The sequence below is a fragment of the Lithobates pipiens genome, unplaced genomic scaffold, assembly GCF_037356315.1.
Source record: "Lithobates pipiens isolate NorthernLeopardFrog02 unplaced genomic scaffold, aLitPip1_a1.2 Scaffold_13, whole genome shotgun sequence".
Lineage (NCBI taxonomy): Eukaryota > Metazoa > Chordata > Amphibia > Anura > Ranidae > Lithobates > Lithobates pipiens.
Window position 1 is genome coordinate 446,953,072 of NW_027507718.1, and position 15,106 is coordinate 446,968,177.

General features: G+C 43.3%; 1 protein-coding gene across 1 annotated transcript in view; it reads left to right on the plus strand.

Moving 5' to 3' along the window:
• The window catches only part of FAM184B (family with sequence similarity 184 member B), a 152,721-nt gene extending 140,131 nt beyond the window's left edge, over positions 1-12,590 (plus strand). Inside the window, exons 13-14 of the mRNA XM_077477729.1 lie at positions 6,563-6,765; positions 12,378-12,590. Of these exons, the coding sequence (XP_077333855.1) occupies positions 6,563-6,765; positions 12,378-12,468 (294 nt within the window). The 3' untranslated portion in view covers positions 12,469-12,590. The remainder of the gene's footprint in view (positions 1-6,562; positions 6,766-12,377) is intronic.
• Positions 12,591-15,106: the final 2,516 nt, after the last annotated feature.

A 15,106-nucleotide genomic window follows, 5' to 3' on the forward strand; every position in this document is an offset into this window, starting at 1 on the left:
AAACACTGCCATCTACTGACTGAAGAATATATCTGTAGTTGTTGTACAAAAATACTGGTTTACCGGGTATGTCCCCGCATATCTCTACGCCCAATTTTGCATGCCTGCTCCTAGCTGTGGGCATGCAGATCTTGAAAATAATTTTGTTTATTTGTATTGATGTTTTTTTCCATTTATTTTGTGTAAAATATTAATAATCTCCTGAAGAAGCATTATATTGCGAAACATGGCAAGCTTGAACCCCAAAAAATTGTATTCTGCCCCCACTCTGTTAAGGGAACCCCCAGTGTTCATTACACTCAGCCCAGCAGCTAGAGTTGGATGTGCTAATTACTGCTTGCATAAGTGTGTACTTTTCTATGTTTTTAAGTTATTTTTGTACATTTGTTATAAATACAATTACCATTTTTTAATACATTGGTGCTTGTAAAGTCCATGATTCTTTCTAAATATAATCAAACCAGTTATTAGGATGTGGCACTTTTAACCATTATTTATAAACCCACAGTACCACCCTGTGGTGGTGTATTTGTGCTAGTTTATTTGCTGTACAAAAATACACTCACCGGACACTTTATTAGGTACACCTGTTCAATTGCTTTGTAACACAAATTGCTAATCAGCCAATCACATGGAAGCAACTCGATGCATTTAGGTATCTAGATGTGGTGAAGATGACTTGCTGAAGTTCAAACCAAGCATCAGAATGGGGAAGTAAGAGGATTTACTGTAAGTGACTTTGAACGTTGCAGGTCTTTCAAAAAATCCTGATCTACTGGGATTTCCATAGACAACCATCTCTAGGGATTACAGAGAATGGTCTGAAAAGGAGAAAATATCCAGTGACGGGTAGACATGTGCATTCGTTTTCGTCCGAATGCATTTTCGTCCGAATTTCAGCTATTTTCGTTTTCGTTTTGACAAACGATAACGAAAGCACAAAATCCCAAAAACGAAAGATCCGACATAAATAAATGCTTTATTTTCGTTTTCATTGTTACAACAGTTCGATATAGAATAGGAGATTCGACATGACTCTGACAACAATCTGTGTCTATAGAACCTGTGGTCGAATGTGCCTAACCTTACCTCTCTTAGTCCAAGATTATATAGAGAAAATATTCGACAGAGAAAAAAGATTTGACAGAGAGAAAAGATTCTGCAAGTTACTGTCCTAAAAAGTGTTTGGGGACCCGGGTCCTGCCCCAGGGGACATGTATCAATGCAAAAAAAAGTTTTAAAAACGGCCGTTTTTTCGGGAGCAGTGATTTTAATAATGATTAAAGTGAAACAATAAAAGTGTAATATTCCTTTAAATTTCGTAGGGGGGGGGTTGTCTATAGTATGCCTGTGAAGGGGCGCATGTTTCCCGTGCTTAGAACTGTCCCTGCACAAAGTGTCATTTATGCAGGAAAAAAAGTCCTTTAAAATCACTCGCAGCTATTATGAATTGTCGGCTCCGTAATACAGAGAACACTCATTGAAAGTCATTGATAAAAAAATAAATAAATTAATTAAAAAAAAGCGTGGGGGTCCCCCAAATTCAATTACCAGGCCCTTCAGGTCTGGTATGGATATTAAGGGGAACCCTGCCTCAAATTTAAGAAAAAATTTGACGTGGGGTTCCCCCTAAATATCCATAACCAGACCCTTCAGGTCTGGTATGGATATTAAGGGGAACCCCGCGTCAAATAAAAAAAAAAATTGACGTGGGGTTCCCCCTAAAAATCCATACCAGACCCTTTATCCAAGCACGCAACCTGGCAGGCCGCAGGAAAAGAGGGGGGGACGAGAGAGCGGCCCCCCCTCCCTCCTGAACCGTACCAGGCCACATGCCCTCAACATTGGGAGGATGCTTTGGGGGTCTGTGACCCCTCAAAGCACCTTGTCCCCATGTTGATGAGGACAAGGGCCTCATCCCCACAACCCTGGCCGGTGGTTGTGGAGGTCTGCGGGTGGGGGGCTTATCAGAATCTGGAAGCCCCCTTTAACAAGGGGACCCCCAGATCCCGGCCCCCCCCCCTGTTTGAAATGGTAAGGGGGTACAAAAGTACCCCTACCATTTCACAAAGAAAGTGTAAAAAGTGGTTAAATAAGACAAACACACTTTTGAAAAATTCCTTTATTAAAAATAAAAAAATTTAAAAAAAGATTCCAGCGGCGGTAATCCACTCTTGCTATCCAGCGACGGACGGTCATCTCTCCAGCGATGGCTCATCTCATCCAGCGCAGCGAATCCATCCTTCTTCTGTCTCCGTGGAGGAGACACTGCAGGCATTCCGGCGGCTGACGTTTCTTATATACGGAGGGCGGGGCCACCCGTCACCTGACCCCGCCCCCTCTGACGCAAGGGGAAACCCGGGGTTCCCTGTGACGTATGGGTGACCCCGCACCCCTCTGATGTAACACAGGCAGGTTTCCGTTACATCAGAGGGGGGCGGGGTCACCCATACGTCACGGGGAACCCCGGGTTTCCCCTTGCGTCAGAGGGGGGCGGGGTCAAAGTGACGGGTGGCCCCGCCCTCCGTATATAAGAAACGTCAGCCGCCGGAATGCCTGCAGTGTCTCCTCCACGGAGACAGAAGAAGGTTGTATTCGCTGCGCTGGATGAGATGAACCATCGCTGGAGAGATGACCGTCCGTCGCTGGATAGCAAGAGTGGATTACCACCGCTGGAATCTTTTTTTTATTTTTATTTTATTTTTAATAAAGGAATTTTTCAAAAGTGTGTTTGTTTTATTTAACCATTTTTTACACTTTCTTTGTGAAATGGTAGGGGTACTTTTGTACCCCCTTACCATTTCAAACGGGGGGGGCGGGATCTGGGGGTCCCCTTGTTAAAGGGGGCTTCCAGATTCTGATAAGCCCCCCACCCGCAGACCTCCACAACCACCGGCCAGGGTTGTGGGGATGAGGCCCTTGTCCTCATCAACATGGGGACAAGGTGCTTTGAGGGGTCACAGACCCCCAAAGCATCCTCCCAATGTTGAGGGCATGTGGCCTGGTACGGTTCAGGAGGGAGGGGGGGCCGCTCTCTCGTCCCCCCTCTTTTCCTGCGGCCTGCCAGGTTGCGTGCTCGGATAAAGGGTCTGGTATGGATTTTTAGGGGGAACCCCACGTCAATTTTTTTTTTAATTTGACGCGGGGTTCCCCTTAATATCCATACCAGACCTGAAGGGTCTGGTTATGGATATTTAGGGGGAACCCCACGTCAAATTTTTTCTTAAATTTGAGGCAGGGTTCCCCTTAATATCCATACCAGACCTGAAGGGCCTGGTAATTAAATTTGGGGGACCCCCACGCTTTTTTTTTATTTTTTTTATTTTTTATCAATGACTTTCAATGAGTGTTCTCTGTATTACGGAGCCGACAATTCATAATAGCTGCGAGTGATTTTAAAGCACTTTTTTTCCTGCATAAATGACACTTTGTGCAGGGACAGTTCTAAGCACGGGAAACATGCGCCCCTTCACAGGCATACTATAGACAACCCCCCCCCCCCTACGAAATTTAAAGGAATATTACACTTTTATTGTTTCACTTTAATCATTGTAAAAATCACTGCTCCCGAAAAAACGGCCGTTTTTAAAACTTTTTTTTGCATTGATACATGTCCCCTGGGGCAGGACCCGGGTCCCCAAACACTTTTTAGGACAGTAACTTGCAAATTAGCCTTTAAAATTAGCACTTTAGATTTTGAACGTTGGAGTCCCATAGACTTTAATAGGGTTCTAAAGTATGCTATATACTAGCTCCGTCTAATCTTCTTTATACATTCGACAGACACCATAAGCCTTCTAAGACAGATTCGACCGTAATTCATGTGGATTTTCGGACGAATGCAATTTTTGAACGAAAAACGAAATAAATAAAAACGAATTTCGGGAGTAACTAAATTAAGTTTTCGGACGAAAACTAAATTCCGAAACGAAATATTTTACTCTGCACATGTCTAGTGACGGGCAGTTGTGTAGATGAAAATGCCTTGTTAATGTCAGAGGTCAGAGGAGAATGGACAGACTGGTTTGAGATAATAGAAAGGCAACAGTAACTCAAATAACCATTCATTACAACCAAAGTATGCAGAATACCATCTCTGAATGCACAACACAGCGAAACTTGAAGCAGATGGGCTACAGCAGCAGACCACACCGGGCATCACTCCTGTCAGCTAAAAACAGGAAACTGAGGCTACAATTCACACAGGCTCACCAAAATTGGACAATAGAATACTGAAAAAACTGATTGATTTCAGCTGCGACATTCAGATGGTAGGGTCAGAATTTGGCATAAACAAAAAATGAAAGCATGGATCCATCCTGCCTTGTGTCAAAGGTTCATGCTGGTGGTGGTGTTATAATGATGTGGGGGGTATTTTCTTGGCACACTTTGGGCCCTTTAGTACCAATTGAGCATCTTAAGAAGGCCACAGCCTACCTGAATATTGTTGCTAACCATGTCTAGCCCTACAGTGCACCCAGGGCTTTTTTTCAGCAGGAACACAGTTCTGGCACCTCCTGTATGTAATTGAAAGAGGTGCTGGGGGATCTATTTTTGCATGAGGGTCTCTTGTTGCTGGGGGGCTCAGTTGTTGCTGTGAGGGGTCTAATGTTGAGGGAGGGGTCTATTGTTGCTGGAGGGTCTATTGATGCTGGTTTCCAAGAGATCTGTTGCTGCTTCTGGGGATCTATGGTTGCTGGGTTGCATCCGTTGTTGGGGGTTCTATTGTTGTGTGGGGGATATACTGTTGCTGGCTGCAGGGATCCTATTTTACTGCTTTTCGTGTTATCATTAACACATTCCATACAAATGACTTAGCACCACAAAATGATACTTGGTTCTGTAGTCCCTTAAAGGGGTGGTGCTGGGAGGTGGGTAGGGGGTGGAACCAAGGGATGGTATAGAGAGGTGGGTAGGGGGTGGAACCAAGGGATGGTATAGAGAGGTGGGTAGCAGATGGAACCAAGGGACAGTGCTTGGAGGTGGGTAGGGGGCAGAGACAAGAGGTGACTCAAAAGGTGGGAAGTTCCTGCACCTATTCTATGAGAAAAAAAAGCCCTGAGGGTACTCATCTTCTGATGGCTACTTCTAGCAAGATAATGCACCATGTCACAAAACTCAAATAATCTCAAACTGGTTTCTTGAACATGAAAATGAGTCCACTGTACTCCAATGGCCTCCACAGTCACCAGATCTCAATCTAATAATTTACCTTTGGGATGTGGTGGAACAGAAGATTCACATCATGGATGTGCAGCCGACAAATCTTCAGCAACTGCGTGATGCTATCATGTCAATATTAATCAAAATCTTTGAGAAATGTTTCCAACACCTTGTTGAATCTATGCCAAGAAGAATTTAAGGCGGTTCTACACGGTACTAGCAAGGTGTACCTAATAAAGTGGCCGGTGAGTGTACATGAATAATGTATTCAAACACCCCCACTCAACAACTAGTCCTTTTATTAGTCCCATTTTAGATCTCAGTTCTATAAATCAGTTTCTTGTAGGTGGTTTTACAAGAGGAGGGAGGGGGAGGGTTTAAATACCTTCCCAGCAGCCAGTATAAAGCTGATTACTTGAGTCAGTAAAGAGATTTCTGCAACTTGCACACAAGATGCTATTCTCCATTTTTCACCTATCTTTCTGGCTGGGTCATATATGAACAAACAAAAAAAAAAAAACTAGATGTTTGTACTTATCATAAAATCAGTTTCTTGACATTCCTTAAGGGAGACAGGTCCTATCCCTTTGTGTTTGTAATAAGTTAATTGTGCTAAATTTCTATTAAGTTGAAGTATGCTGGGAGTGGTTATACCAGGCTGACCAACAGCTTTTTTGACAGCAGTAGCAAGTACAAAAATAAAAAGTTTAAGGGTCCTTTCACACGGGGCGGATCAGTGCTGATCCGCCCCGTGGATATGCGTTTGCTCAGCGGGGATCACTCCATCGATCCCCGCTGAGCAGGAAGATGACAGGTCAGTCTCTGCACACTGCGCAGGGACAGACCTGTCACAGCGCCGCTCTCCCCTATGGGAGATCGGATGTCGACGGGCCGCAGTGTCCGTCGTCCCCGATCCGATCCGCAGATGGATGGAAAAATAGCTTTTTCCTCCGTCACACTTTTTCGGATCGGAGCGGGTCGGATGTCAGCGGACATGTCACCGCTGACATCCGACGCTCCATAGAGGTCTATGGAGCATCCGTTCAGGTCCACCTGAAAAACTGATAGGCGGGCCTGAACGGATCGTCAGTGTGAAAGGGGCCTTAGCTTTTCACACGGGCCGTGTGATCAGTTCCGCTTGTCAGTTTTTCAGGTGGACCTGATCGGACCCTCCAGTCTCCTCTATGGGGTGGTAGAAGTCAGCTGACACCTGCTGCCATCCAATTCGATCCTGCCCGCAAAAAGCAGCTGGAGGGTGGATCAGTTTCAATACAATTTCCCCATAGAGGAGAGCGAGACTCTGTCTGTGTCCACTCTGCACAATGGCCAGAAAAATGTTGTGAATGCTTTGATGAATCAAAACCACTGCCTGTAACTATTATTATTATTCTACTTTCAGAAAAAGAAGTTGGGTGAGATACCAACCCGTGTGATCAGCGTTCCCAATCTGGCAGTTTATGACAAAACTCTTACAAATAACAGTGTCAGCTTGAAAAAGCCAACAAGTCCTGTAAGAACATCTCCCAGCTTAGATCACAGCATGAAGCCTGGCTATCCTTTCCGACAACCCGCACAGCTTTTAGATATAATCCGGCCAAACAGGTAATAGTGTACAGCTGTTGTATCATATTAAAGGGAAAAATGGTCATGCAGATCCTTTGCCCAGCACTTTTTAATCCATTAAATGGTAATTCCACTTTTGTGGAAAAAATAAATATAGCAAATAAAAAAAATAAAAAATACACCAAATACACTTGCTGCTGCTTGTGTGATTGGCTCACTGATTTACCCAGAAATCAGCAATAGGATATATCAAATTAAGCATCGATGCAATAGAAATTTTAGTTTTGGCGAGATACTCAAGAAGGAAGAGATAAATACTTCTAAAAGGATGCAGTCACTGAAGCTTTTCTTATAAGAACAATGAGAGTACATCAGGTAATTATAATGAATTGGACCCTCCCATTCAGATCCAACATCCAAAGGAAATAATTATAAGGGATATGCAAGGCAAATGCAGATATCCAGCAAGGGTGACCATATCAGTGGGCTACACCTCAAGTACTTAGAAACCAGACCAAGTATGATTAAGTTTATCAATATAAAGAAAACCCTTCCAACACCAACAAACCAAACAAGCCAAACAAAGTAAACGTAAGAAATAAATGTGAAAGTGCAGCAAACCCAAAACAACAACCTAACTAATATGTGCAATAGAGAGAGCTCACATGAACAGGGCAGGATTAGGACTGGGACTGCAAACAATGGGAGGATAAAGGGTACTGGATGCAGGTGGCATTCTACAAGGCACAGGCTAAAGGATCAGGCTGGGACACAGCTCACAAACCACTGAAGCACCGTTCTTCAAAGGAGGGTTTAAATACCTTCTCAGCAGCCAGTATCAAGAGCATCCTAATTAATAGGGTAAGCTGGCTGCTGGGAGACACCCACTGTGGGCCACTGAAACTGCCCCCTTTAGCTCCTAAACATTGCCATCAGCAGGTGAACAAGGTTCTGACATGAGTGGACACCCCACTGTGCCTTAAACCTGAAAGTCTATGTGTGTGTAAAATAAGTCCAAAAAGATTTCTCCTTAATCTCTCTTCTCTCCTTCAACCCACAGGATGACATTTCATCTTGGCCTAAAAGCTGACTAGTTACCCTGCTGCTGGGTTCCCCCGCAGGCCAGATCCCTAAAGCTTACATATGAAGCTTACAATTCCCTAGAGCAGCATGTGTCCTATTGATAGGACTCCAAAGGGCACATGAAGGCTTGATATCAGATTCCCTGGTCCATACTGGTACCCTGATGCCAGGGTGTCCCATTGCAACTGGACCTTCCACATCCGGGTTGCCAGAAACTTCTTCACACTCTAACAGCCATGCAGGTCTACACAAGGCATCGGTCACTCTACCTAATTTTCTTTCCCCTGTCACTAGCAATGCATGGTACAAAATCACTTCTGAGTGCGTCTTGCAGCAATTAGCAAATGCTGAGACCAGATGTTGCCTAATTCCGAGGTGCAGTGGATCTGAGCTTTAGTGGTTTCAGTGTTATGTAAGGGATACCAGCAGGGATAACCAGATCAGTGGGCTACACCTCAAGGAATAAGGAACCAGAGCAAGTAGGTTTAAATTAAGTTGATTAGCATAAAGAACACCCTTCCAACACCAACAAATCATGAACAAAGTAAAAGTGAGAAAAGAAATATGAAAGTTCTGCAAAGCCAAAACAACAACCTAACACACACTATGTACAATAAGAGGGAGCTCACATGAACAGGACAGGATCAGGACTGGAACAAGAGGAGGATACAGATTACTGGATGCAGAGTGCAGGATACTGGATGCAGGGTACAAGAATCAGGTTACAGGCTACAAGGCACAGAATACAGGATCAGGCAGGGACACGTCTCACAAACAGACCACTGAAGCACCGATCTTCATCAAGGGAGGAATTAAAAACCTTCCCAGTAGCCAGTATCAGGTGGAGCCTAATTACTCAGATAAGCTGGTTGCTGGGGGACATCTGCTGGTGGCTACCAAAACTGCAACTTTTGGCCTGGGGAATAACAGTGCCATCAGCAGGTGACCCAGGTCCTGACAATAATGGAATGAACAGCTATTTCTTCAGAGCAAAAAATGGTACGGCTCTTCAACAACGTTTTTAAAAATCTCTGCAAAGTACATTGATCATCCAAAAGGGAATGTTTTTTTTACTCAGCAAAAGTGAGGTCCCATTTATTTTGTCGTTTTTAACTACTTTGCCTCTGGAGCAACTTTATTAAATATGCATTTTTTGCTAGAAAATCACTTAAAACCCTTATAAGATTGTAGCGCCGGCTCCTGAAGAGCACACGCTATGTTTTTCAAATTTGGTTCGGGTATAATTATTCCAAATTTTGACCTCAGCATCAGTCTGACTGGACTATAGGGTGTTCAGCCTGGCCACTGGGGGCACTGTCTCTTTTGGCAGGCATGGAACCACAGTCTGGTTGGGTGTTTTAAGGTTACTTTCTCTCGGAGCTCGCCCAGTGGGAGTGTCACTCTTGCTGTGCTTTCTGGGAGAGGGTACTTAAGATGCAGACGTCACGCGGTTCGGGGTTCCGGTCCAGAAGTATGTTCTGACTCCATGGTCCTGGTCCTCCTGACCAGCCCCCAGGAAGGCTATGGCCTGGGGTGCGGATCCACCCGACTTTATGTCTCGGGGCTGGCTAGCCTGAGACAAGGAAACTAAAGAAAGGATTCTGAGGGGGTTCCGGTGCCGCCTCCGGTTGTGGAGAGGCTCAGCAACTTCGTAGCTATCCAGGGGAGGACTCTTTAGAAGAAGGCCACATACGGGTTGGCTTCGTAGCAAGAGACTGGTGAGGCTGAGGGACCTAAGTGAATCCAATCTCGTGGGTATCGCCTACATGTTCTACAACAACGTCTGTGGCAGAGACTTATTTCTACATGTTCTACAACAAGGTCTGTGGCAAAGACTTGTTCCTGATTTAAGCCCCTTGTTGGTTGCTAGGCCTTGTGAGAGAGGGACTATCCAACTTAAGTGAACATCCAACTGTGAATGGCTATTCTCTGGATTTAGTCAAAGTAAGAAAGTTCTTTATTATTGACTTTGACATTAAGAGTACCTGAAACTTTCCTCCTAACCCTCTGATCCTATACTAAGAGACGGTTCGTTAACTACGTTTTTTGCAAATAAAAATCCCTTTAAAGCGGATCTGTCGTCATTCTCTAAAGTTTCTGGGCCATCTACCATGGGAACCCCTAGACACAAATTGAGGTGAAGAAGGTAACGGTAAGCCCAATCAAACCAGCAGCTCCTTCAGGGGTTAGTGCTACAAGATTATACAGCATATTTTTTCTCAAAGCGTATAGACCTTGTAAAATAAAAGAATGGTAGTTGCAACTGTTCATCAAAATGACATTTTTAATATGCATGTACAATATATGTATTTTTAATATGCATGTACAAAAGAAGACATTGTACCTAGTAAACAGATAAACAGTCATGTCAAGCTGTGGGATTATTTTAACCCTTTCAAGGCCTTGGCGTACCATACACCCAGGGCCGTCTTTAATATTGACTGGACCCTGGGCAAACATTTTCTTGGGCCCCCTCTTTCATGCAATATCGCTCTCCACATGCTTTGAGACATACAATAAATAGTAGCTAGACTCAAAACCAGTTTATTGAATCAAATCAGGCAGCGACTGGTTGCGAGAGGTTACAGTGTATCATTACCTCTCACTGACCGGCTGCTAGAGGTTACAGCACACATTAAGGCTCACTGTTATTTTCTTGAGGTTACAACACATGACTTCTGCTTGTTGATTGGTTGATGGAGATTACTGTACATCAATACTGCTCACTTATTGATTTTTAGAGGTTACTGAACATCTTTACCACTCACTAATTGGTTGTTAGAAGTTACTGCACATTATTACTGCTCACGGATTGTTTGCTAAAGGACTAATATCATCTCCTCACTGCCTGCCTGCGTATTCACATGAACCAGAATTCAGGGTGCTGTTTTATTTTTAAGACAGGTTATACCTCGAATTTGCTTGCTTTTGCAGAACAGGCTGATGTTAGGCTTAATGACCACAGTTGTAGGCAGGACTTTAAAGCATGTTCCTTTACCTCCCCAGTGGGCAGCATTCAGCAGAAGTGATGGTGGATAGAACCTCAGAGGGACATGATATACTTATGAATGCTGCCTCTATTTCCATATCAATGCAGCAGTCCACGACTATTTACATATTATTGCCACCACTATTTACATATCAATGCAGGTTATTTACATGTAAACACAGGGTCTGCAGATGAGTCATCTGAACATGGCAATAGGGCAGAGCTGGGCAGAAGCAACAAGTTTACACTGAGATATCGGGACACAGCACGGGACTAAAACTTCAATGGATAAGGGACTTTAAACTGGGATAGTTGGCAAGTATGAGGCAGCTGCTTTGGGCCCCACTACAATGATGGGGCCCAGGGCAGATGCCCCTTTTTCCCTGCCTTAAAAACGGTCCTGCATACACCCCCCAGAGAGCTGAAGCGATGCAAGATCCTTTCCAGGCAGTTAATGGCAGTGAACATACATTTTGTGTTCAAGTCACTCAATTTAATTGAGACGTAGTTTACTTGTTTGTGGGGTGGATGTGTATCTTTTGTAACTGAGATAACTTTTATAAAAAGCATAGTTTTTTGAGTGCAATAAAATTAATCTTAATGTATTTTTTTTTACTAGAAATGCAGATTTGATAAACACTTTAAATATCATGTGACATTAAAACATTTTGACTACCGCCTTTTTATTCTATGGGTCCTCTACTTTCAGGAAATAAATATTGTTTTTGGGTGGTTTTAATCATGTTTTGAAGCCAAAATTTCACATTTATGCATGTGAAAAACAAAAAAATGGGTCTGGAAACATAGGGGTTAAATGTTTATAAAGCAAGCTGCTTAAAGCTGAGTTCCAACCAAAAATTGAACTTCCGCTGTCTGGATTCCCTCCCCCCCTCCAGTGTCATATTTGGCGCGTTTCAGGGGGGATGGGGGAGCAGATACCTGTCTAATACAGGTATTTTCTCCCACTTCTGGTGAAAGATCACTGCAGTACCTGCAGCAATCTACGCCATGTCCGCCCCCCCCCCCCCCCCTCGCTGTCTTCTGGGAGACGCACGGGTCCTAGAAGACAGCAGGGACTATTCAGAACACACAGCACGACTCACAAATGCGTAGTAGGGAACCAGGCTGTGAAGTCGCAAGGCTTCACTTCCTGATTCCCTTACTAAAGATGCAGGCATCTCCACCCGGGAGCCGAGGGACAGGTTGGCTTCAGGTGAAGACATCGCGGGCGTCCTGGACAGGTAAGTGTCCTTATTTTAAAAGTCAGCAGCTGCAGTATTTGTAGCTGCTGACTTTAAATTTTTTTTTTTTCGTCGGTACTCTGCTTTAAAGTTTTCCTCAGACTAACATTAACAATCTGAATCCTATATATAAATATCAGTATTACATGATTGAACAATTTAAGTGAATGTCCAACTTTTTTTCCCAGCACATATCAACGCAGGGCATCAGGCTATTTGCTGAATATTAGACTATGTGAACAAGAAAATAAAAATTATAGAACATGCTTTTTTTTTAAACTAAATTGACTTGTCTATGTGTTTATGATTCTATTTTTTTGTTTGTTTGTTTGTTTAAGGCGAAACCCTGCCAGTGTACCCTTAAAAACAGAGGCAAAGGAACAGGAGTCCAAGCGCCCCGAATGGTTTACAAAGTATTTTTCATTCTAAGAAGAATACAGAGCTGAAGTCACCGTGAGCAGATGAATGAGCTGCATTACTACAATGCACACATTTCATTGCCATTGTTTTGTTGTATATTTTAATTTTAATAAAATAATTATGTGAGCTTTTTCATGATATCAAATTGCTTCTTAATAATAAAAATTCAAGAAAGGCATTGCACTTTTTTTTTTTTTTTCTTTGTACCTATGGCAGGACTGCCTACTCCAGTTTCCAATAGTCAGAGTGAGAAGAAATAATACATGAGTTCCGAATAATAAAGTATAACTAAAGGCAAAACTTTTTTTTTAGTTTTGGACAGAGTGGAGAGGGATAAGAACACTTGCAAACTTTTTTGTTGCTACCTCTAGTGAGAGTCACCCTATTTGTCCTGTTTACGGTTATCATCAAAAGTGAAAGTAAAATGAATTCCCAAATTTTGGGTTGTCTCCAGAACAGTAATAGAGGGGAAATATTCCAGTGGGGACACTAGTTCAGGTCATCAAATGGATTACCCTAAATCAGAAGGCAAGTAAAATCCTAACTATACCTAAATTTACTCCAACCCCCATTCTATGCCTATTCTATTTACCCTGTAAAGAAAAGATGTCGATACTTACCTTTTCTGAAGTCACTTTGGTCCGGTCACATGATCGGGTCCCAAAGTCAGCTTCAGTTTAGAGGAGGGACAGCCAACAATGGGGTTGGGTGTACACTTAAGCTCAGTTTTTCCTTGCCTTACACATTAATTTACAAGAATTTCCTCTCACTTCCTGTTTTGGCTTTGGGACAAGAAGTGAAGGTAAATCTCCTTAATGGGACACGGGTGACAAAAACAGGAGTAATAGCCCTCCCTTACTCTATCCAAAATGAAACAAACAAAAAAAAAGGTTTGCCTATACTTCTACTTAGTTAATCACTGTGGAGTTGCTAACGAAGGGAGGTATGACACTGAACACTCATATAGAGGGATAGCCTAGTGGAGGGATGATGTGGAAAAGTTAAAAATGAAAAAGTGAATGGGGTATGGTTTTAAAGGGTCTAAACATAGTACACTGTACATTGCACAAGTTTGCTGCAGTCTTGTACTACAACTAGGTTACTTCGTAACTAGCAACTGTGGAAATAAACACTAACAGGAGTACCTAATATACAACACAACATAAAGATTGCAGTGGTTAAAATTATATAACCGTGCACCTTATATTTGGAGTCAGTGGGAGAAAGAACAAATATCCTGCTGCTGGTTAGTTGGAGGAAAAGGCAGTAATGACCAGCAGGGGGAAAAACATTCGGCTTCATTAACAGAATAAAAAATTCCCTGCATCATTGGTCAGCAAGGGGGAAAATGGAATGTCCCTCTGTTGGCCAGTAGGAGGAAAATGCCTGGCACTATTGACCAATGGAAGGAAAAGCATCCAGCTTCATTTGTAGACCGAAAAATACCCTGTGTCATTAGTCAGCGGTAAAAAAAAAAAAAGTATCATTGGGCAGCTGTAGGAAAAAAATGACCCAACATCAGTGTGAGAAAAAAATGACTCTGATGTCAATGAGAGAGAAAAATTCACTGCATTTCTGGTTAGTTTAGGAAAATTGCCATCACATACTGCTGTGGTCAGCCAGTCACACTACCAGCATCCCATCTTTTTGTACACTGGTCTATGAAATGCGTAGTTCTACACATACAGAAAAGCTACAGGTGGGTCACAGCTCAATGTCCTGTTTATCTGGGGCCTCTATTCTATGTTATATTTTACAGAATATTGCTACATTATTGCCACAACAACCTCCACCCAATGCCAGCTAGGTAGGTGTTATTGTCTGCAGTGCCATGGGGTCTACGATTAAGCCCAATCAGGGTGAAATGAGTTAGGCTGCTTTTACACTGAGGCACTTTACAGGCGCTATATCGCTAAAAATAGCGCCTGCATAGTGCCTGTAAAAAGCCTCTCCTCCCACTCCAGTGTAAAAGCCCGAGTTCTTACACACTGGAGTGGGTGCACTGGCAAGACAGTAAAAAAAGTCCTGTAAGCAGCATCTTTGCAGTGCTGTAGGAGTGCTGTATACACCGCTCCTAAAGTGCCCCTGCCCATTGAATTCAAGTGGGACATTGCCAACAGGCAGGGACTATAGCTGAATCTTGTACTTTCAATTTGGAATGTGGTTGATACACACAGAGTGCGGCTGGAGTTTTGCATTAATGCTTTGAGGCCTGGGCTACACCCAAATGCACAGATAACCCTGGAGGATACCACAGGGCACAGGGGACAGTGCCATACTAGACACAATGACAATTCTGGGCTCCAGGCCAATGGTTGCTCACAGTGCATAAGTTCAAGGTATTGTGCCAGAAAATGAAGCCTGCATGAAAAAAAAAAAGAACATTACATATATGCAACAAAGATCGGTACATCGCTGGACTTTTTCTTAGCTGGTGGCGTTTTATGGAACGCAGTTAGATTGCTTTTACAAGCCCCCCTCCCAACGCCTTCCACAGCTTTATCTGGCTCTCCCGTCCCACCAGCGAAACCAAGAATGCAGCCAGTGATTCCACTGGCTGACCATAAAGCTGATTGGAGACTGAAATGGCTTCAATCATCTCTATGATTTAAGAAACCGGACTTAATGAGCATTTCATCATTTCCGG